The sequence below is a fragment of the Triturus cristatus genome, chromosome 11 (genome assembly GCF_964204655.1).
Source record: "Triturus cristatus chromosome 11, aTriCri1.1, whole genome shotgun sequence".
Lineage (NCBI taxonomy): Eukaryota > Metazoa > Chordata > Amphibia > Caudata > Salamandridae > Triturus > Triturus cristatus.
Window position 1 is genome coordinate 266,263,690 of NC_140594.1, and position 25,103 is coordinate 266,288,792.

The window sequence follows — 25,103 nt, forward strand, 5'->3', positions numbered from 1 at the left end:
CATCATCTTATTCCTGTCCAAAAGATTTTGTGTGGTCTCATAGAAAGCTTGCAGTGAGGGACCAAACAGACGCTGGGCTTTACCTAGCAGTGATTTGTATTGCAGTAATGTGCAGAAGGATATCTGTGGAAGACCTTGGAAGGGTTTCCTCTTAACTGATGCATGTTTAGGTATACTTTCAAAAGTACAATTTCTGACTCAATACTAGCAGAAACTTCCTCCATTTCATATCCACCCCGGTGTCTGAGTAGGTAGGGTGTACATATGGTCTTGGCTAACCAGAATAACGGCATCCAGAACTGACCATGAACCACTGATAAATATATATATATTTTGTAATGTAAATTGGAACATGAATGTTAAAGTTCCCACCCAGAAATGGCATTTCTTTAAGATTCTGTAGGTGACTTATGCATCCCTTCACATTGTCAGCTTTGGACTGGAAAACAGCAAAAGCACTCCCTTGTTTGGTTGATTCTTTGAAACTCAAACCCCCCTCCTCTTGGGAGCAAAAACGTTGCTTTCACCAATACCTTCAGGTGTTTTTGCTTCCTCTACAGATGGTGTTTAAGCCTGAAATGCACATTATCTACTATGTTGAGCATTTTTCACAAATCAATTTGACAGTGTCAGTAAAATGGTGCAATACAAAATAGAGCACTGTTAAATATTCATACATGACGCACATGTACACTTTAAAGCCTTCTGCCCCTCCACCCTCCCACCCCACTATGTTGAGTATTAGTCATCTACAGGCATCTAGAAGACGATGGTGAAAAAAGGGCAGGGGGTCCAGTAGTAGTCTGGCACATTTTGTGGTTTCTTGGATTGTAGCCTGGTCGGGAACCTGTGCTTCTGTTAGTCCTAGTTAATGGAGAGTAGAATCTTTGCAGTTAAAGCTGCTATATCGAGGTCTGTGTGGATCCACTACTACTATAAAGGTTTCTTCCTCTACCTAGATGTAGTAAGAATAAGGACCTGACTGTTTTTGTTAAATTGAATACACTGCTGAGTGTCTGTTTATTTTCACAAAGAGCAGCTTTAAATCACTAAGCACTAAAACTTGCCTGAACCTCCTGTTTGCTTACTGTGACTTCTTAAAAACAACCAGACTTGCTAATTCTTCAACCTTATGTTGTCTCGGTTCACTGCCAGAATTAATGTTAAGGTCATGCAGACTTGGCCTCATGTAGAATAACTTTTGCTACTCGTTCAGTATTTCTTGAAGGAGTTCTGGTAGCATCTTATTTGGTGACAGTGGTGACACTAAATGTAACCAACTCTGGGGCTTAGGCTGGTTGTAAAAGTAACAGCTAGCACTATGTGGCGAAATATGCATTAGGTCGAAGGAAGTGTTCCAGGCAGTGAAGGTTCTTGTTAGCACTAAAGTTGTAGGCCACGGTCTTGATGAGGTTGTTTATGATTTTCTGAGGCGTTAGTGGTCCATAGTGGACTTGTGGTCAGTGGACAAGACATCTCCATTAGACTCATGAACTCAGAATAAGACATGTAATGTGGGTTTGTTTATGCTGTACTTAAGAGGAGCTCTTGCCAGGACCATCCTTGGAACCAATAGCGGCCTTAGAAAATTTGTAGTAGCAGCCCTATACTACCTTTACCAAGCAAGCCCGGCAGGGATGTGTCAGGATGCATCTCCTCATGTGCATGCGAATAGTTGGCCAGAGGCTGTATTTTCATTGCAGGGTTTGCCAAAAACCTAGTGAACGTCGTTCTCTACAGAAGCTGCCAACCACAAAGCATTCTCCCTAGACAGCAGCAAAACTGCCTCTTAAATTGTGATTGCTCAATTATATACCACTCAAGGTTATTTAGTTCAGCCAGAGAATATGAGTTTGCATATGGCAGTGGAGATAATGAGTATTTAAGTTTGATTTTGGTCTTGGGGCCGTGAATGCACTGTACAGAAATATCGGCCATCTTTGATGACAAGCCTGTCTGTCTGATGGCGCCGTGGCTCATTGGGCCTTAAGCAATAGTATATTGTTCTCTTTTGCTGATTCGCTTTGCTTCTTTGTAACAGTGATACCATTGTTTCCTACAGTTAAAACTCAACGGAATTGTATTAGGAGAAGAAACAGACAGTGATGCAGAAATGCCATTTATTGTTGAAATCATGGAAATTAATGAAAAACTGGAAGATGCCTTGGACGAGTCCGAAGTACAAGATATTGGAAATTTCATTGACGGTAATTAGCTACTTTAATTCTTTAATAAATGCTTAAGGAAAAAAACGTTTTTTATAATAAATTAGCTATATACACATCTAGCCCTATGATTTATTGTGCATCGTGAACAAAGCAACAAGACCACTGCAATGTATGATTGTCAAATCGTAAACTCAGGTACAGCTTGTAGTGATAATGAGGGAAAGTTGAATGTTAGTACTTGGAATACGCTGGTCCCTAGATTTTCACTCAGTTTTATAGCAGGAATACCTAGTTGATTGATCTGCTGTCCTGACTTTTTTTCCCCAAAACTGTAGAATAGAGACATTGGCAAAGCCAGGAAGACTTGCCTAAAAGACCAGTTGGCTTTGATAATGTTTTTTAGCCATGTTATACAGACACAATAAAGCGACAACCGTGTTCAACATGTATGTGTTTATCTACAAAAGATCACATTTCTTTTGTGTACCAAACCATAATGGATAACCAATTTTTTAAGTAGTTCGAAACACACAGCACCCAAATCCCTCTTCAGCAAACATCGGGGCCTATTGGGAGGCAGATTCTGCTGCTTTCTGATTTACTGGCTTCAAGTCAGTGGTTACAGCAGATTGTCGAGGTTGTGTGCTTCCTCCCTTTTCAAAATGCTCCTCCTGACAGCTGCTCTGTGTTTAGTTCAGTTTCCACAGCTCAGGAACAAATCCTTTCCAGGGTGGTGGTGTTAACGGTGCACTAGCAATAGAGCCTGAAGCAGACAGATACTCGTGTTACATATTGGTCCCCAAAAAAGTTGAAGGCATACAGTCAATTATTGATCTTAGAATTTTTATCGCGTCTCTCCGAGAGAAGTAATTCAAAATAATGACCTTTGCTCAGATCTTGTTGGCCTTTGACTGTGTGGATTTCCTAGTGTCCTTTGACTTGAAGGATGTGTACTTTCATGTACCAGGGCTTCAGTCCTGGCTGAATTACCTGCTTCTTGTGGTGCATCAACCTCTTTTGTCTTTATAATTGTGATGTCGGTGGCCGTAGTCTATCTTGACTGGTCCGGATATAAAGGCTTTCTGTAGCTCTATAACAAGCTGCTGAAGGCAGGCTTGCCTCAGCGAGTCTCAGACCATCTGCAGAGGAAGATGTTGCACTGCTGTTCGTCTTGGTGTTCAACATTAACAAGTCCAAATTCCACATCCATCCCACACAGAAGGCCTTTCTGCTCCCACAGCGACCCTCAGGCATTCGGGCTATGTTGCTGATGTACCCAGCGATAGTTGCTCTTCAGACTTTACAGTTTTGAGACTGCTATGCCTGTTAGACTCCTGCATCATGTTGGGACTCTTCACTAGGTCCCACATTAAAGATGTTCAGTGGAACCTATGCCTGGATCCAAAATTGGGGTTGCTTTTCAGACAAGATCTGCATGTCTGAGAAGACCTCTCAGCACCTTCTTTGGAGGATAACCGGCACCAACTTGACTTGCAGCAGGCCATTCTGCCCTGCCCACCCCCACCAGTAACAGTGATAACAGATGCCTCATCCCTACAGCAGGAGAGGCCACATGGATGAAGTGGAGATCCAGGTTTTGTGGTGCCCTTCAGAGCAGCAGTGGCGCATACATCTGTGGAGACCTGGAAAGTGTTTATCTCTTTGATCAGGGGGAAGTCAATTCTGTTCTCACCAACAATTCAACCTCGATGTTGTACCTCACAGAGCATGGTGGCCTGGTCTTGAACAGTATCTTTTTGGAGGCACTGATGTTATGGCCCTGGCTAGTACTTAACTTAGCCTCACTGTCCATAAGACATCCAGCTGGTGCCTCAACATCAAGGCAGACAATCTCTGCATATACCATATTGCTGACCACGTATACTGACTACGCCCAAAGGTTGTTTGAGAGAGCCTCACCTTGTGGAGCATACCCTGGGAGGACATTTTTGCCGCCGCTTAACCACTTCATTGTCCGTAGAGCATCTCTGGGGGACATCTTCATGCTTCCAAGAACTTTGGTCTTATGTATGCAAATCCTCTCATCCTGCGCGTTGTGAGGAAAATGAGAGCACATATCATTCTGATGGCCACAGATTGGACTTAAAGGATCTGGTACTTGTCATTCTTTTTTTTTTTTTTTTTTTTGAAACCTTTATTACAGAATGCAGAAGATATACAAAGATGGGCCTACAACCTTCAGGCCGGCCGCTAGCAAGCAGTGGGAGCATGAAACACAGTTATTAAACACAAGCGGCAAGTGATAAAGGTCCCAGAAGTCGAAGGAAGCGTTGGCGGCCTCACCGCCCGGACCCCCCAAATGGCGGTTCCATTTTTTATGAGAAACTACGAACAAATCCACAAGGCAGCAAAAGTCAAAGCAGCATTATGAGCTCCCCTGGGGAGGACCCTACCGATCCACAGAAATAGGGGGGGGGGGGACGGGCCGGGACAGAAACAAAGTGAACACGATATCCAGAACCAAGGAAACAAGCAGACTAGGGAGACTGGGCCACTGCCAAATCAGGCGTCAGCGGCGGGGTACAAATCCCGCCACGATAGGAGTTCCAGGGGCCCCACACTTTCACCCATTTCCCAGGCTTACCTCTCACCACATACACTACCTTCTCCCGAAACATACACCAATCCATGTTGTCCTTCCACACCGAGACCGTTGGTGACCTCTGGGAGCCCCACAATTGTGCTATGTCACGCTTGGCCACCATATATCCCAGTGTCACCCACCACGTCTGCGGCACTGTGTAATCAGTCGGCTCCCACACATTTAGCAGACATCTCCTAGCCTCGGGAAACAGCGTCACATGCGTGACCGCTTGCAAAACCGCATGTACACCACGCCAGAATCGCGCCACCTCCGGGCATTCCCACAAAGTATGGAAGAAGGTCCCTAACAAACCACACCCACGCTTAAACATCCCATCCACGGCATATCCCATACGCATCAGACCCGGCCCTGTAACGTAGACCCTGTGGAGTATTTTGAGCTGGACGAAACGAAGGCGGGCCGGTATGGCCACCTCTTTCGGGGAGGCCACCGCAGACACCCAGTCCTCGTCATCCAGCTCCAATCCATCGGCAACCCATGCCTCACGAAGGCCAATCAACAGTCCCGAGCGGTCGTTAATGAGCTTTTTATAAATCAATGAGATAGTGCCATCCGGTACATGCCCATCTAGCACTCTATCTTCCAGAGGGGAGCACTCCGGGATGGACGCCACATCCGGGAATACAGAACACAGCGCGTGACGAACCTGTACATACCGGAAGTACTCCCTATCCTGCAACTGGAATTCCGTCTGCAGCACATCGAACGTTTTGAATCCCCCCCTCGTCCAGAGATCGCCCACCCTGCTAATGCCTATCGTGTCCCATTTCTCAAAGCCTTTCGAGGTCCACAAGCAGCCCAGTCGCTCAGATGCATACAGTGGCGTCGCCCGGGTCAACCGATCCTTCCACCCCATCGCCAAGTTTGCCGCGTGCCACACCCGTAACGCGACCCGCGTAGGACCCGTCAGACGTGCGTCGAGCGATCTAGAATAGAGCGCACGATTATAGTCGCCACCCGGCAGTAACAATTTGTCCATTTCAAAAGCCGGGTTAAGGGCGGGCCCATAAAGGCCGTGGTTTATCGCAGCCAGCTGGGAGGCCCAGTAATACCGTTTGATGTCCGGGAGGGCAACCCCCCCCGTCATACCACGGGAGCGTCAGCTTCGCGAGGGCGATACGCGGCCTCCCATCCCAGAACAGGTGGCGCTGCAGACCCTCCACCTCCCGAAAGTAGCGCGCCGGGACGACGTCCATCGTGTTTTGCAGAGCGTATAAGAAACGTGGCAACGACCTCATCTTAAACAATGCCGCACGGCCAAGCGGCGAGAGCGGCAAGCGCCTCCAACGCGCCACATCCTCCTTCAGGCGCTGGAGGGGGGGGAGTAAGTTCTGTTTATATCGGGCCGCAGGGTCCAGGGTAATAAAGATACCCAGGTACTTAAATCCCTGCGGAGCAACCTGGATAGGACAACCCCGCGGAAGGATGGGAGCCTCCCCCGAGAGGACATACACACAGGATTTAGCCCAGTTGATGACTAAACCGGAGTTGCGGCCAAATGAACGCAATACATCCACTAACACAATCAATGATTCACGCGGGGAAGCAAGGTACAAAAGAATATCATCCGCGTAAAGGGAGACGCGATCCTCATACTCGGGGGTCCATCGGAGACCACGAATCGAGGGGTGCCACCGCAGCCACTCCGCCAGGGGCTCCGAGGCAAGCGCAAAGAGGAGCGGCGATAGCGGGCAGCCCTGCCGCGTGCCCCTACCCAGTTCAAAAGGAGCCGATACTCTACCATTCACCGCCACCTGCGCCAGCGGTCCGGAATACAACAATTTCACCCAGCCAATGAATCCCGGGCCAAACCCAAACTTAGCCAGCATCGCCCAAATATATGGCCACTCAAGCGTGTCGAACGCCATAGTGGCGTCCAAGGACGCCAAAATGGCTGGCTCTCGTATGAATGGGACCCTCGCGAGCACCCCATGCAGACGCCGCAGGTTGAGCGCGGTGTTGCGATGAGGGATAAAGCCGGACTGGTCCTGATGGATCAGATCGCACACCACGCTAACCAGCCGATTAGCCAGCACCTTGGCGAGAATTTTCGGCTCCGCATTCAACAGCGAAATGGGCCTGTAAGACGTGACCCGATCCCGCGGCCTCCCCTCCTTATGAATAACCACAATAGTAGCAAGACGCTGGTCCAGCGGGAGGGAACCCGCCAACCGGGCCGCAAGGAACATATCACGGAGATGCGGAGCCAGCGTATCCGGTCGTAATTTGTACAATTCGATGGGAAGGCCATTAGGACCCATGGCCTTGCCAGAGGCGACCGAACGTATGGCGAGGGCAATCTCCTCAGAGGTCGGAGCCGCGTCCAACAACAATTTATCCTCCTCCGAAAGGGAAGGCAGCGCAATGTCTTTAAGCAGGTCATGGGAATCCTCTTCCGAGCGGGAAGATACCGGGGAATACACCCCACGGAAATACTCAGCGAAACAATCAACAATTTCCTCCGGCTCAGTGACACACACACCATCCAGTCTCTCAATCGACGGGACAACTCGACTCGCTCTCTCCTTTTTATCCAGCCACGCAATCAGTTTACCAGCCTCATCACCCACATCATACAGTCGCCCCTGTTGCTCTCTACTCAGGCCCCTGGCTGCCTCCGTGACTAGGGCCCTGTAGTCCGCCTGTTTGAGTCTGAGAGCATGCAGTTTGTCGTCCGTGACCCCACACTCCAGATCACCCTCCAACTCAGTTATCTCAGATTCGATACGGGTCACCTCCTCCCGCTCGCGCCTCCGGGAATGGGAAATGAGGGATAGGGCCTCCCCCCGGAGTACCGTCTTGAACGCCTCCCACAAGGAAACAGCAGACGACACAGACCCCACATTGTCTTCAAAATATCGCTCAAGAGATTTAACCAAATCTGCGCGAATTGTGGGGTCACGCAGGTACCAAGGGTTGATCGGGACCACCCTCCCCTCCCCCCTCGGGACAATGTCGAAGTGCAACAGGAGCGGGGAGTGATCTGAAATACCCCGAGCCAGATGTCGCACCTCCCCAACCCTCCCCGCCTGTGCTGCTGGCATCAGAACATAGTCAAGCCTCGAAAGACTACCATGAGCCCCGTAATGAAAGGTGTATTGTATCTGCGTAGGGTGTTTCAGCCGCCAACAATCCACCAGCCCCAGGGTATCCAAGAGGCCAGATAACCAAGCTTGGGCGCGGGGGAGATCCCTGGGCGGGTGACGATCCTCAGTTCCGGAAATTAAAGCGTTAAAATCTCCCCCAACCACTAGAATCCCCTCCGGCAGGCCAAGAAGAAGGCGCCCCAAGTCAGCGAAAGTAGTCGTCTGCAACCCTGGCGGGACATAAACAGAAACCAAAACAATCACTTTACCCTCCAGTCTACCCACCAGAGCCGTATATCGTCCCCTATCATCATGGAGCACCTCATCAACCTCCAACGGGAGCGAGGTTTTAACCATAATGCCCACACCCCTCGAACCAGATGTGAAGCCCGAGTGAGCTACAAGGCGATAGCCCCGTCTGTTCATGGCACGAAAGGAATTTCCAATGAGGTGTGTTTCCTGCAGAAATACTATATCGGGTGAAATCCGTTTTAAGAACTGCAGGACCACCCCCCGTTTTATTCTGTCCCCCAATCCATTAACATTCCAGGACAAAAGGCTCAGTCCCCTACCCCCCATCATAGCAAAAACCGATCATTCTCCCCCCAGAGAGCACTTTAGAGATAGCACAACAATACTTCTGCCTTGTGGTACAAATAAACAATACCCAACCCCAACCCAACATCCCAAACAAAACTCCCCCCTCCCTGCACCCCTGCATGAGCCCAAACAGCCCCCCCAACTTGCAGTGTGCCTGTCGCCCCTGTGTAAACTAAACTACAAAGACCCCCTAGAGGAGGAAAGAGAACCCCCTCGAGACACAGCACAACCTCCAATGGAGGGGGAACACGACACAACAGTCAAGAGACCCTAAGCTTGGCCGAAAAGTGGCATCATCAGGAATGAGCCCCAGTGTCAATACCTCATACCCGGTCCGGTGGGCACTCTCCTTCCGCTACCCCTATCCCATCCCGATCATGTCCCCCAGACAAAGTGTCCAACCAGTCCCCGGCCGTCTCAGGACGGTCAAAAAAGTGAGTGCGACCATCAGCCTCCACACGCAGCCTGGCCGGGAAAAGCATTGCGTATTTTAAGTTCATGTCTCGAAGCCGCCGCTTGACACCCATGAAACTCAGTCTCTGCTTCTGGACCGCCTGCGTGAAATCAGGATAAAAGTTCACCTCCATGTTATCCAGCTTAAGCGGCCCTCGCAGTCTGGAAGCTTGCAAAATCGCATCCCTGTCCCGAAAGTTGAAGATACGGGCAATAAGAGGCCGCGGGGGAGCTCCGACCTGCGGTCTGCCGCCAGGAACTCTATGGGCCCTCTCCACCGCAAAGAATTTACTCAGTCCTCGAGGCTGGAGATGGGTAGAAATCAGGTCCTCCACAAAGAGATCCGCCGCCGAATCCTCCCGTCCCTCAGGCACTCCGATAATGCGAACGTTATTCCTCCGGGCCCTGCTCTCAGAGTCCTCCAGGCGCCGATCCGTGAGCACACTTGCCTGCCGGAGCCGGCGCACCTCCATCTGGAGGGCCGCTACCTCAGTCGTGAGGCCCGACGCGGTATGGGCCAAAGAGTCAACCCGGTCATTTGCCTTAGAGAGATCTGCTCTAACAAGGTTGACATCGATGAGGACCGCATCGAGTTTGTGGGCCAAGGTGTCGAATTGTTGGCCCACTGAGGTCTTCATCTCAGCAATGGCGCCCATAACGTCCTGCAAAGTCAGATCCAGGGCATCCGGGGGGCACTCGGAAGACTTATGCGATCCGCCGGGAGACCCCTTCGGGAGGGTGTAGCGATCCATAACGTTGACTTGAAGTGCGGTGCCACGCCGGGTCGATTTGGCCTTCAGCCGATCTCCATCCTGCTTCGTGGCCATCGTCGTGTATCTCGCACCCTCACTAGTCACGCAGTGGAGAGCAAGCAATCAAGGCCGAGAGCCCCGGAGGTCACCTCAGGAAGGCGAAGCAGGTCCCCGCAGACAGGCAGGCAGGGTCCCCCAGCGAGGCCACCACCACACAAAGAGCGCCGTAATCCCACTCGCGATGACGGCAAGGGGACTCAAAAGCGAAAGTGAAAGTGTGGGGTACGCTACTCGCCAGGCTCGTCCCGCCGTTGTTATTCACTTCTCCACTGGATCACCCCCAAACTCGAGTCCGGGGTCAGGAGAGAAGCAGGCCGCAAACTTCAGTCGATGCTCATCCCGGCACCCGGGGTCCGATTCAAAAACGGAAAACGGGTACCACCTCGGCTCAGGTTCACCGACACAGTCCCCTCAACCGATTCAGGATAAAGACAGGATAAACGTAGGAGGTTGCGGAGGTCCTCGGGAGCCTCGCACCTACGCGGCCCTCTTGGTTGCGCGCTAGGCTCCTCCTCGTACTTGTCATTCTTGATCATCCTATCACATTGAGAGAAAGTGTGGATTTAGACACCGCACTTCCTCTGTAGACACACCATAGATCACAAGTGCTGTGAATCTGTAGGCCAAACAGATAATTCTAATTCCTAACTTCTTGTCCCCAGGTTATTGGATCAGTTATGGGTCAGAAAAATATTTTGTTTGAGGTGGTCTCACCCATGTAATGTGGCATACTTAATCACTAGCCTCCTCATCCCACCCTGGTAAGCTGTCCCAATCACAATTAATGGGGTAGTTCTTAAGGTATATTCTTTTCCTGTATAATCCAGGCATCCAGTTTATATTAAAAATCCCTTAAGGTACTGTGTGGTACCTCCGGTGTGATTAAAATGTGAATAAAGAAATAATTGCATGTTTAGTGGTACCATGGCTCCACCATCCTTTGAAAGTGCCGACATGTTTCTGCCTGTCCAAAGAGCCAGATAACTGCTCAAGTACATTCTTCAGGGCAAACAGGATCCCTCTCTCTCATTCTATGAGTGAATGTCAGTATATATTGGAAAGACCGGAATTTCTTATCGCTCCTTATTTGAATTTCAAGACCTAGGGTGTAAAAGCATGATATGATCCATCGTCCTGGAATGGTGATGATTTGTAGAAAAAAGTATTCAATTACACAGCGCAGTTGATAAGGTAATAACGTAAATCACCTGCACAAACAGAGCATGCTTATCACGCCATCAGCTTTCTGACAGTCAACATACATGCTTTTGTAACTTTGCTTACCCTATTTAGGCTGCTCTTTGCTTCATAGTCTAGCTAGCAGGGGTGGGCCACTTCTGTAGTCACACACTTATATATGGAATATTATGGGTTACACTCTATTAGTGGAAACATTGTGATAATGTGTACCATCTTTATATGAAAGAACATCATTAGTTACTAGATCTATAATCAGAAATGTACTATGATGAATGTCTTAGTTAGACCCTGCTCCCTGCCCGAGGAAGGCTGTCAAAAATCTCTGTTTCGTGATTGATGATAATCTCTACATGAAGGAATATATTCGGTCTGTCAGTGGTTATATTTTGCTACCATGCGATTGCTTAAATAGGTGTTCCAATGGTTACCATTGAGGTCCAGGAGAACGCTAATCCAGGCTCTAATTATGAGCCTCCTGGAGTATGGAAACACCTTACTGGTAGCTGCCCATGAAGCCCTGCTTTAAAAAATGCAAGTGGTACAAAATGCAGCAGCGCGCCTCAATCTCGAATTACCCTACAAGGACCTCTTCGTTGCCCACTCTGAAGTCTCTTCACTGGCTACCAGTTAGGAAGCGGTCCTTCCATATGCTTCTCTGTCTGACATAGAAGCCCTTGACAGGTGTGGGCCTGGCTTATCTGCTTTCTAAGCTTACCCTCTACTTCCTCAGCAGAAATCTTAGATCTAAAGGCAGAGCTTTCTTATGCCCCCATTGTATCTGTTCCTCGAGATACCACAGTCGGGCCTTTTCCTACCTGGCCCCCTTTCATTGGAATAAGCTTCCTCTCCACATCTGTTCTTCCATTAACTTTACCACCTTTATAAAACTGCTGATGACCTGGCTCTTTTAATGAGTTGGCTTGTCATTATTTGGAACAGTGCTCAAAAACTCCTTCGGGAGTCAGTCTTCGCACTATATTAAGTTCCTTTAACATAACAATGTCTCAGGCTATTGAATGATGACAGGTAGTACACATTACTAAGGCAGGTCCCTACTTAAGATGTGATGGAGAAGATCTCATTTCTGGTAGAGGCAGGAAAGGAAAGGGGGTGGATCATGACAAAGGAAGCACAATTCCTTATCAAAAACGACCCACGACCACCCTATTTTTACACAGCCCAAGATCCACAAAATTAAACATCCTCCCCCAGGCGTTTCAGGGATAGGGTTGATACTCTATGTAACTGCAGATTCCTCACCACAAACCTGCCACACTATCCTGTGGTGCGAACTTTCAGGTCCCAAGTTAGATGTTGCTTACTGCCAGTTATTACTTCAATTATGTAAGTCATGTCTTCAGGTGTAGAAAAGAAGTGGTAAAGTGATGTCTGTGGACGTTTACGGTACCTGTATGCAGCTCCATGTTGTCTTGTCTGGGGTGGGACAGAGAGACCATCAAAGGCACAATAGCTTCACCTACTAGGATGTAGGAGCTATGAAAGGTTTTCCGGATCATGCCTGGAGCTTTAGAGGGTTAAAAAAAAGAGGAATCCGCAGGTAGGTAGAGTATCCACCAGAAAAAGCATTACTGAAGGGAAGTAACTTTTTGTTTCCCAATATGAGAGCTTTTCCCACTCACTCTCCTTGTTGAACTTTTTACATTAATGTCTTGTTTTTTTACATGTAGCTCCCTCCAGCAGTTCTGCTGTTTTACACAATTGATGCCACCATTACCCTTTTCAAGAGTTTTGAGATCATCAGCCTCAGAAACAATAGGTTTGAGAAGGACATGCTCAGCACTGAACTTGAGACTTGCTGGTCTCACTTTGGTGTCCGCAGTGAGCATGTAACTCTCTGGGCCATTGCAGACCTTTATCTAGAATAAGAATAGTGACTTGCGATCTGGAAGCCGGCAGCCAAGTGTGGGGACATGGTTATGTGGGTGCCCTAACTTCAATTCTTCAACCTAAAAATTCAGTTTTGTGCCTCATGACCTGGCACAGATGTGTTTGTTAGGAGTTTATGTGGTTTATAATAGGTCTCCGTATAAAACAACATGGTGAGTAATTTCAGCAATCACAAAATATCTTACCCACCAACGTGAAAAGCGAAGATGATTTACACATTTTTATAATTTAGAGATATTGCAAGTCAAAGATGAGCTCCTTTTTGAAGTTGTTGAACGCTGAACATGCTTTCTATCTTTTTATGATACTTATTAGATAGCTCATTAGCCCCATTTCAGTGACTGATGCATCTGCTGTGTCTCTAGCTTGACACCGGAATGTGTTTTATTCCTTATAATAGATGGTCTTTACTCTTCCCAAAAACTTAAGTCATCGATCTCTTGTACTTGCATATAGCAGAGATGGTACAGTGGCAGAAATGTGCAATACATTTGGAATCTATTGTGCAATATTAAACACACTACAAGGCAGCTAGTAATTACTTTATCTTGTATAAAATTTGATTTTACAACTAATCTTTGCGGTACATTATAAGGATTTTGCAAGTCACTGAGGTGTTCCATGCCCATATAGAGAAACCAGGCTGAAATTGACTTGTAATATAATTTTAAGATAAAGCAGCGTGATTTTAATTTCTTCTAATACATGGCCACACCATCACCCATCCCTCAAACCACTTAAATCAATGATGTGGTGTGTTTTTTCATACAAACGAGATCGTATGGGTGCAGGCGTGAAGACTAAAAGTGGAAAGTGTAGTGCAAAATTAAACACTCCAAAAAGCAGATAGCAATTTGTTGCACAAAGATATTTTAATATGGTTAAATAAGTCAGATTAAAAATTGCTGTAAATCTGAATGTGTAGAAACATTCAGATGGATTCTGTGTTTCATGCAATGCCATAAAACTAAACATGTTGCCATAATTATCTCCTTTCTGTTGATCACTGTTCATTTTTATAAAAAAACATATAAGGAGAGGCAAAAGTCTATTCTTTTTATCCTTGTTTAATCTGCTGCTGTGATGATGCTATGTGACCTGCCTTTCACCTTGGCTGCTGCTTTTTGAAAACAGGCATTATAATATAATACACTAGGGGCCATATGTAGGTAGGGACACATTTACCACTTCATAAATACCGAATTTTACCGATTCGGTATTTATGAAGTGGTAAATGATATGTAGGTAATTGGTCGGTAAATATTACCGATTCGGAATAATTCGGTAATTACCGAATCGGTATTTACCGATTCGGTAATGAGGCATACCTTCCCATTGATGGGAAGGTATGCCTCATTACCGAATCGGTAAATACCGATTCGGTAATGGGGGGAACACATGCAAGGGTGGCAGGGTGTCACATTGACACCCTGTTGCACCCCTGATTCGGCCATGTGTGCACATGTGGCACACATACATGCCCGAAGGGCATGTATGTCTGCCACATTGCACACTTGTAGGCGCTATAAACTGCATTTCACCATCCATACTTTATTTACCACCAACTATTAGTTGGTGGTAAATACCGACTCAAAACATCACCCACACACTCCCCCTACATCTCATTTCTGTATTCAGAATTTACCGAATCGGTAAAATTACCGAATCGGTAATTTTACCGATTCGGTAAATTCCGAATACAGAAATTGTCCCCCTACATACCAAAAGCCAAAATACCGGTCGGTAACGGTATAATTACCGAAAATCGGCCGTTACCGACCTGTATTTGGCTTCCTACATGAGGCCCTAGATGTAATAACTTTCAACAGTTGGTCATCTCATTATTACAGGTGACCAGCAATGTTAGACCTCAACTGTAATTAAGAAATTAGAGATAGGCTTGTATATATGGATTGCAGGCTCCTGTGTACTATAATCAGTTTAATGTAAGTCACTTTCAAAAAACGTATTTCAGAATGTGGTAACTTAATTTCTGCTTTCAAAACTGCACTGCCAAACATGTCTCCTTTCTGCTTATGACTGACAATTCAAGGGAACCATAATGTCGTAGAGATGAAAAGTCAGTTCTCTAACTCATTGTTTAAGCACCAGTTGTGATTCTGCTCAGTGTCCTTTCTTTCGCATTGTCTGCTGCCTCTAGCAGCACACATTGTCATGATAAAGCTGAACTGTTATAAAGCATTACATTACAGTAGCTAAGGTATTTTCTTATTACATGTGTCTAGTGATTCACAACTAGACTGTAATAAGAAAATATGTTTTTATACATATTTTGCAGATGCTCCTGTTTTATAATAAGATACACAATACCTTAAATATATTTCAAAATCTCCTAAATAAATTAGATCTGTATTATTACTGGCTCCTGCTACTTTGAGAGTTCTCTGGGCATAGGCTTAGTGCATATCTGTACATTGCCACTGACTATCAGTTATCCTTTTCACATTGATCTTTAGGTGAATACACTGTTGGGTAAGTACAAGGCAGTACCAGAGGCAGAATGAAAAATTTCCTAGCTATCGTAACGGACAGTTTCAATTCTATTAAGGACTCGGAGGCGAGGATTATGCTTTTCTTTCTACGCTTTATTCACAGCAGCCATTCAAAGACACAAAACCACTATTCCCATGAACCAACGGGAATATAGAAAGAAAACAATAGAGAGTCCCAAGACAGACAGTCCCTCTGCCATGCACCAATCACAGGGCCCTCAGGAGCATGTAGTCCTCTGTCCCTTTCCACTGGTCCTCTTTCGTCGCTCTAGCCAGCCAATCCAGATTTTCAGGAGTCTTGTTTACCGGCGTCGCCTGCAGAAGCAAAGCACAAGGTAAGCGACAGCAATGGTTAAGGTTTAATCCTATTAGGGAAGAAAGACTGCATCACAGGAACAAATCGAGAGCAAACACAAAGTCATAACATAGTCTCATCAAAGATAAAATTCATTACTTACCCAAGTACGAGGGTGGGAAACAGACCTGAAACAGGTACCCTGGGTGGGATAATCCTTGCCTCCGAGTCCTTAATAGAATTGAAACTTTCCGTTACGATAGCTAGGAAATTTTTCATTCTATGTCAGGACCGTAGGCGAGAATTATGCTCGTTTAAAGCTTGCTTACCACCGAGTGTGCCATGTCCAGCACCGGCTTAAAGTAAAACCGTTTAAAGGTGGATTCGGAAGTCCAATCTGCTACATTCAGAATGTCCTCCAAGCGAGCTCCCAGGGCGAATGCCTTAGACGCCATGGCTCCTCTAGCCGAATGGGCACCAAAGCTCCGTAGGTCAATTCCGGCCTCCTGCATCACCCACCGAACCCAACGGGCAATTGTGGGAGAGGACACCACCCTATGAGGCTTTTTCAATGCAATGAGTAGCTGTTGCTCACCCGGAGGCCGGAATTCCTCATACATCTCTTCATACGCCTTAAGACAAGCGACAACGCACAACTTAGGTGAATCCGGGAAAGCGGGATAAGAAATTGAAGTCGTCCCGCACTTCGTTCTACGCCGGATCGTGAAGGTCACCCCGGACGGAGAGTAGATTCGTCCTGACACGTCCAGTGCTCGTACATCCGAGACACACCTGCAAGATATGAGGCAGAGGAGCATGGCCAGCTTGGCCGAGAGTTCCTTCCTTGATAGAAAACGATTGGGTTGCCACGACAAAAACAGGTTGAGCACCTGGTTGACGTCCCATAACTGGGAATAGCGAGGCTCGGGAGGCAAGGAAAGTCTACTCCCTCGCAGAAGGCGACAAACCAAGGGGTGTTCACCCACCGGAGAGCCATCCACCAGCGAGTGACCAGCAAATTAGCAGAACGGAAGGTGTTAATGGTCCTATAAGCCAGACCCTCCTCCGCCAAGGCTGCCAAGAAATTCAGTATGTCCGTTACATCAGCTGCCAAGGGATTGAGACCCCGTCGCAGACACCAGCGAACCCATCGTCTCCACGTGGAGCAGTACCGCTTGAGGGTACTATTGGCCCAGGCCTTGGACATGAGTCTCTCAGCCGCTGCCGAAAGGCCTGGGACCGCCCATCGTCCCCTGTAATTCTCCACGCCATCAGGGCCAGAGAACCCTGGGTGATGAGAGGATGAGGAAGTCCGTCCGGACAGAGCAGAAGAGTCGGAAGGTGGGGGAGTGGGATTGGAAAATCCCAAGAAAGTTCCAGAAGAACCGGAAACCAGACTTGAGACCTCCATATTGGTGAAATCAACGTTATGCTCGCCAGCTGGCGGCGCACCTGGGCCGAGACCCTCATCAGCATTGCGAACGGCGGGAAGGCATATCCTACCTCTTCCCTCCAATCCTGCAGGAATGCATCCGTTGCCGCCGCCAGCGGGTCCGGTCTCCAGCTGAAGAACCGGGGTAGCTGAAAGCCCAGCCTGGAAGCAAAGAGGTCTGTCGAGAAGGGGCCCCAGGCAGCCTGAAGGTCGGCGAAAACCCCGGGGTGAAGCTTCCAAAGGCTCATGTCGTGGGAGTGCCGTGAGTGAAAATCCGCCACCTGATTGTCGAGACCCGGAAGATATTCCGCCGTAACGGAGACATGATGATCGAGGCAGTACTGCCAAAAATTTGCCGCCAAGTCCGCCAGAGCGCGCGAACGCGTGCCCCCCAGGTGATTTATGTACCGGACTGCCGAAATGTTGTCCATTCGGAGGAGAACGCAGGACCGGACCGAGTCCTTGGTCCAAAATTTGATGGCAAACGAGCCCGCCAACAACTCCAGACAATTGATATGAAGTTGCTGCTCCTGCGGAGACCACACACCTCCTGTAGTGAAATCTCCACATCTCGCGCCCCAGCCGGATCTGCTGGCGTCGGACTCTATGACAATATCGGGCGCGGACCCAAAGATCGCCCGCCCGTTCCACGCCTCCATGTTGGTCAACCACCATTGGAGCTCCTCCCTGGCGTCCGCGGAGAGGGCGACCTTTTGCGTATAGGAAAGAACTTTGCGCAGGTGACGAGCTTTGAGGCGTTGGAGGGCCCTGTAATGCAGAGGGCCCGGAAAAATTGCTTGGATGGAGGCCGAGAGAAGCCCAACGATCCTGGCAAGCTGACGGAGAGACAGGCGGGATTGAGCAAGAGCTCTCCGGATCTCGTGGCGGATCTTTGTCATTTTCCGGGAAGGAAGGCTGAGGGTTGATTCCACGGAGTCTATGACAAACCCCAGGAACACCACCTTCTGAGCGGGCACTAACGTGGACTTCGCCTCGTTGACCACGAAACTCAAGCTCTGAAGGAGGTTGACAGCCGTCTGCAGCTGCGACGACAGGGCTCGAGGACATTGAGCCAACAAAAGCAGATCGTCCAAGTAGACGATGAGACGCATGCCCGACGCTCGCAGACGTTCGATTACCAGCCGCAGCACCTTGGTGAAGCACCAGGGCGCGGAGGAGAGGCCGAAGGGCAGGGTGGTAAACTCGTATACCATGGATTGCCAAGGGAACTGGAGGAACCGCCTGTGTGGGGGAAAGATGGGAATCGTCAAAATAAGCATCCTTCAAATCGAGGCGCGCCATCCAATCGCCGGGTCGGAGGAGGTCGCGAAGAAGATGGATCCCCTCCATCTTGAAGTGGTGGTTCACCAGCCACCCATTGAACTCCCGAAGGTTGATGACCGGACGCTGTGTACCATCCGCCTTGTCCACCAGAAAGAGGTTGCTTAGAAAACCCCTGGGATGTAGAACGGACTCCACAATTGCCCCTTTGTCGAGAAGAGAGGATACCTCGCGGTCGACCAAAACGGCATCGGATGCCGAGAAGACTAGAGGGCGCAGGGGTAGGGGTAGCGCCGGATTCCCGTGAAATTCTAGATGAAATCCTCGCACGGTCTGTAGGACCCAGGCGTCTCCTGTGACAAAAGTCCAGGCCTGGAAAAAATGCGCCAGACGGCCCCCCACCCTTAGAAGGGAAGAAGGGAGAACACTCACCGGATACAACGGAGGCTCCACCGCCCCTTCCGCCTCTGCCTTTCCCACGACGTCCTCTGGTGGGATAGAAATTGCCGAATCTGGCTTGATCCTGGTATTGACCATTTCCGGAGCCTTGCCCTCTGCCCTAATTTGGCCGGTCGGACGAGTGGCCCCTACCTCGTCCGGCCCCTCTAAAAACAGGTGGACGGAAAACCTTACGTATTGAGGACTGGGCCTTGTCCAAGGACGTGAAGGTGTTCACGAACTTGCCCAATTCTTTGATAAAGGGCTCCCGGAAAAGACCTCCTTGCGCTACGGACCCAGCTTCCGAGTCGGCTAGATCCCCAAGTTTGGGGTCCACTTTAATAAGTAAACTCCTGCGCCTTTCAGTAGAAAGCGCGCAGTTGGCATTCCCAAGGAAAACTACCACTCGCTGCGCCCAAGCGGAGAGCGTTTCCGGGGAAATAAGAGACCCAGACTGCTTAGCTTCCTCGGCCATGTCCAGGATTTTAGTTATGGGGCCGAGGATATCGAGGAGCTTACCCTGAAAAGCCCGCCAGGATCTGTCGATTCCCCTCTTAGGATCCTTCACAAATTTTTGGAGAAAGGTGGCCATGCGCGGATCAATCTCAGGGGTAGCCGCCACCTTACCCTCCAAAGTAGGGCGGGGGCACTCCGCCCGCAGACAGCTCCTGGCTGTGGCCTCTAACGGCCGGCGGATCCTACTGGCCACATACTGGGCCACTTTTTCAGAGGGAGCCCAGTCGGAAGACCGGGAATGAAGGACATCATCAGGATCAAGCATGTCCGCGCAAAGGTTTTGCGGGTCCGAAGGAGGCTCAGGACGGGTGGGTCGCCAAGGACGGGAAGGGCCAGGGTCCTCGTCCGCATCCCCTGCATCCCCGTCCCCCGGGGGAGATGAAGGCTCTTGAACGGGCTTGCTCGCCAAAAATGCCTGCTTAAGGCGGGCGAAGGCATCTAAATCCACCCCAGAATCCCTAGGCCGCTTTGCAGGAGGGACCTGGGGATCGTCAGGAATAACACTGTCGCCGGGCGCGGAAGCAGGGAGGGCCTGAGAAGCCTTGGATAACTGGGCGCAAGCCTGCTCGATACGATGAGACAGGCGGTCCTCTAAAGGACCCATGGCCTGCTCCACTGCCCTATAGATGGAATCATCCACCACACTATAAAAGTCATCGTCCCACTGAAGAGACGTAATGGGATCCTCCTCCCACTGGTCATCCTGATAGGGCTCTTCTTGATACTCTTCCATTATACAGGAAGCAGAGCACCGCACAGGTAAGTGGGTAGCTAATGAGGGGTTGCCTCAACCACGTAATAAGAGGCTGGGGGACAGCCGAATGAGGGGCGAGCTATGCCTGCGTTTAGACTGGTCCAAAAACCCTGGGACACACAGCCCTGGTGCAGTAGAATAAGGGGGCTACCTGCCAGTAAAATTGTCCCAATACTAGGCTCCCCAGGAGCGTCAACAACATGCATGCAAATACAGGCCCCTTTTTTCTCTTTTTTTTTTTAAATTTTTTTTTTATGTGAACAAGGTTAATCACCTCTCTGCCTAATGGCAGATACAGACTCGCTGAAAGCGAGCGTTCGCGGGGCGTAAGCACTTATTTGCTGCCTAAAAAGGCAGTTTATACAGACCACGAGGGCGTAACTGACAGGCAAGGCTCCACTGATCGTCCGCGTCTCTGTGAGCAATGCGCGGAATGTGCCGAGACGCGGACGAACGAGAGGACGTGCGTATGCGCCCTCTAGCGGCGGGAGGAAGTCACCGCGAGCCTGAGCACCACAGCTACCCGGCCGTTAGGGAGAGCGACGCTCCCACGGCCGCACGAGGGACCGAGAAGCGGTCGCCTCACAAACGATAAGATGATCAAAGCGGATGAAACACGCGCGCGTAGCGCAGCATCCCTAAAATCCAACGGGCCAAACAAAGGAAATCAGGTAACGCGCAATGCGCACCTAACGCCAGCTTAGAGACACAGCGCACGAAGGATAAGCCAGCAGGCAGCGCGCTATGCCGCCAGTAGGATTTTAACCCATGAAACTGCATATACAATACAAATAGCTTGGAGAAGAATACAAAACACTCATCTTTGGCTGCAGCAGCGAAAGAAAGAGGACCAGTGGAAAGGGACAGAGGACTACATGCTCCTGAGGGCCCTGTAATTGGTGCATGGCAGAGGGACTGTCTGTCTTGGGACTCTCTATTGTTTTCTTTCTATATTCCCGTTGATTCATGGGAATAGTAGTTTTGTGTCTTTGAAGGGCTGCTGTGAATAAAGCGTAGAAAGAAAAGCATAATCCTCGCCTCCGGTCCTGACATAGAATTCCATTTTACCATCTATCCCCTGTATGAGTACTCCTTGTGTTTCTGCTTTCGTAGCAAACCTCCTTGAATTATCTTACCATTGTCTGTCTGGCACTGTCTACGCAAGCGTACTACTCTTAAATTGCTAGGACTTCGTGGTTTAGCTAGGTTGGCCTACCAACTACTCTTCCTCACTATTCTTCTTCTTCCTTTCAGTGTACTGTTACTTCTGTAGGCTTTATTTCATGTCTGTTGCCAGAATAGCATATTTAGGAGACATTTACCAGTAGAAGGACATGAACTATTGTTATTGATATTTTATATAGGTTCTAGTATTTCACCTTGTAGTTTTAAATGAAATGTGTATTAAAAAATACATTGTTCGCTAACATTGTACTTGTGTTTTCAGCCAAATATGAAGACTTGACAGAGGACGTTAGTAAAGCTTTTGAAAAAGGTACTGTACATATGTGTATAGCTTTAGTCTGATCACTAAGGGTTTGGGGTGTGAACGATTACCAACATGGGGATAGCAAAACATTTCAACAGAGCCCTCATCGTCTATTGAAGATTAAAACCAGTGTTTCAAAGTTGTACTGCCCTCTAACAAAGCCACTCCGTAAATGATCCCTCAGTTTTTAAATCTATATATCCATTCTGCCAACAAACATAAGTTCATGCATTTTATTGTCTGAATTTATTTTAGAATCATGAGAAAAGCACAGCTCAGAATAATAGATTTGATAGCTTCCATAAGAGCTGGAAATATGGCAAGGGAACTTTATAGCTACTGTTGTATATCAGACTATTGATAATAAAGATATTGTCTGCAATAAATATTGCGGCCTAAATATCATTTTCAAATATATAACTCAATTGCATGTAGACATTTTTGTAAGTAATATTTAGGATACAATACTTTTTGTCAGACGATAGGTAAGCCGCAGTGTTTTGTACCATGTAATATAGGGCCTAATTAAGCTGTCTGTGGGACGAGTGTCCGACCGACACTGTAGCAGAATGGAACCGCCCGACTAAAAGTTGGCGGTTCCACCCCCTGAATTAGGATGCATCCGCCCTATGGGCAGTCGCAAACTTCCATTTTTTAATTGCAGCTTGTGCAGCAGCCGAAAAAGGACCGCAGTACAAGGAGCTATTGAAAAATTTATGTTTTCAAACATCCCTGCACGTGTGGCAGGCACAATGCAGTGCCTACCACACGGTGCAGGTATGTTTAGGGGGCACCATAGGTGCCCCCAGTGCCCAATAGCAAAGGGAAAGGGGGCCCTGCTAGGGGCCCCAAAGTCTCTTTCGGCCTGCCTTTTCATGGCAGGCGGACCGCTATGAAAGGGTAGGTAGAAAGCGACATCGTAACCCCGACAGAGGAGCCGAGGCTGCCTCCACTGTCATTATAGGAATATAGGATTACTATTCTGCCCGCTGCCCGGATGGGCTCTGTGAGCTCACCGGAAACAGAGCCGAATTCCCCCGCAGGTTTCCCTCGACCATCAGTGTTGTGTTAACGCGGTCGGACGGAAACCTATGATGTTGGGCGGAAAACCTCTGATGAGCTGTTGGATGGCTTTCCGCCCGACACCATAATTAAGCCCATAGTAATGTAAATAAAAGTTTTATATAGACTGTAAGTACAGATGCACGTTATTGCACTTTCTGAGGTCAAACACCAACTGACAAGCATTTACACTTGTAAAAGTACCCATTGAGTTGACTTCCAATTTGCAGAATTCTCTAGGGAAAGTTAGCCAACCTCCTGTGTCTCATTTGCTGAAATGGAAAAAATGGGATGAAATCATTATGTAGGACTTTAATTCTGGCAATTTATTATATTCTTTAATGTTTTAAAACACCATACAGAAGGGAAGGTAAAAGTATGCCTGTTGAAAATTGTATCATACTGAGAATTTGAACTTGCATATCATAGCCAATCTGATTCTGGAAATATAAAGGATTGATTTTGTTCTTATAAAAGCATTAGTGTCTTTCTAAACCCATCATTTTGTCTTGATGCTGAACTGTGATGTAAAATGCTGTTTTAATATTTGATGCCTAAATAAAAGATGTGGTACCATACTTTTAATATTATATCTTCTTCCAGATTTCCACATCAAAATGTATTTCCAGCTAACTTACTAACATCCTCCTGTTTATAATTTTTTTTATCAGATCAACTTTACTTTAAAGTTACAAAATAGAAGTAGATAAGAATGTTTTAACGATAAGCTTGTTTGTTAAAATATGTACCAGTTCCCTTCATCTTGTCCTCTCCCCACTTTCCAACAAAATCGAGCAATAACCGTGAAGTTGAAACAATCATTGTCAATCTAATTCAGCAACCTCATTGGTTTACATTGTTAATGCCTCCCTTTTCCAGGGTGTTTTTCTGGGGCAAAATAACAGTTGGTCAATTATTGGCCTCCCCTTCCTTGCCAAAGTCATTCGTCACAGGGGCTTCCCAGCAAAGGAGTTACATCCATTATCTCCCATTACTTTCAGGTGTCTTCCTTTTGGGTTTAGAATCAATTACCAGTGAAGCTCTACATATCGTATGTGAAGTTTTGGCTCTTTTTTTTTCCTCTCTAAAATGCACTGCATTCTCTGCTTCTCCTTGACTTAGTAAGTCCCTTCTCTCTTAATGGGAGGAGTGAGACAAATCACTCCTTAAATGCATAGTTTTGCTATGCTGTGTTTCAACCCTTTGTTGCTTCAAAGTTTATATCTTAGCGAGTATGCAGTCTTTACCTCACAGTACAGGATCACGCTGCCCCATTTTGGTACTTTACTCTGTGGTACTTTACCACGCAGGTAAGTATATTTTTTTCTGTATAAATTACCTTATTATATGTCATTTAAAAATAGGGGTGGGATTTACAGATTGAGGGATGGGTCAGAGTTAAGAAATGTGTGTGGGATTGTAGAGGCAAAAGAAGATAAGGGATTTTTAGGGTTTTGGGGTGGATAACGGTAAATAGAGTAAGGGATTTTTAGGTTTATGGGGAGGGTAGAGGTAAAGGCAGGTAATAGGTTTTTAGGGTTCTCGGGGGAGCGATATTTTATTTGTCAAACGTTTTATGAGGTTAGTGGATATATCATTAATTTGCTTGATTAATTAAAACCATTGCAATACATAAATAAAACAGAAATCAATTCACAGTAATCATATTCTAAAATTATTATAAAATGAGAGTGGTATAAGAGGTCTGTAAAATGTCCCAAAGGCCACGATTGGCTAAACGGTGCAAATACTCGACCCAAAAAAAGAAAAAAATGCAGTGTGCCCTAGTTCTTAATAATGCTGTCAATACAGTGCATAACAACCACAAACAATTTGGCGGCAACACATTCTGAAACTTATCTAGAGCACTGACGATTTAAATAGGAAATAAGCTTTGAGTGTAAAGTGACTTCAGCATAAAGTGACCCTACATTGCAAGAAATAGTCCCAGTAGGATAAAAGTGCTTTAGTGCCTAGCATCCTCCTAACTTGATCATGCTGACAATTCTAAGAGTGCGCCGTGCCAGTCCTTTGGTTAGTCATTTCAAGGTCAACGTATTGTCAGTTCGTATGGGTCAAAATCCAAGCATATTACAAAATACAGGTTTCACCATCTTTAGAATAGAGTGCGAGGATAATTTATTCTAACAGATTGGTACGAATATTTAGCCTTTGGGGCGTGGCTTGGACGCGGACATAGATGACTGCGCATTAGCGAATCTCTCAGATATATGATGGATGTTGCCGTTAGTCTGAGTACCCAGTGGGCATCGTGCTGTGGAGAGAAATGTGGAGGGGTGTGGGGATCGCCCCCCCCCGTCCTGATCATGTACCTCTTAGGCTTGAGAGCTTCCCCAGACCTCAAAGCGCTACCGCCGATAGTGGAGTGAGGAATCAAGGCTCACCGGCATTACAGAGCACGGCCGAGGGACGAGGCCTGGCCCAAGTACTTAAAGATATGGCTGGTGTT

At 47.6% G+C, this 25,103-nt stretch overlaps 1 protein-coding gene across 3 annotated transcripts in view; it reads left to right on the forward strand.

Annotated features, from left to right (window-relative positions):
• The window catches only part of HSCB (HscB mitochondrial iron-sulfur cluster cochaperone), a 176,298-nt gene that overhangs the window by 81,860 nt on the left and 69,335 nt on the right, over positions 1 to 25,103 (forward strand). For all 3 annotated transcript variants that reach the window (XM_085636238.1, XM_085636237.1, XM_085636236.1), the window contains 2 exons: positions 2,063 to 2,207; positions 21,530 to 21,577. In XM_085636238.1, coding sequence (XP_085492364.1) covers positions 2,063 to 2,207; positions 21,530 to 21,577 — 193 coding nt within the window. The remainder of the gene's footprint in view (positions 1 to 2,062; positions 2,208 to 21,529; positions 21,578 to 25,103) is intronic.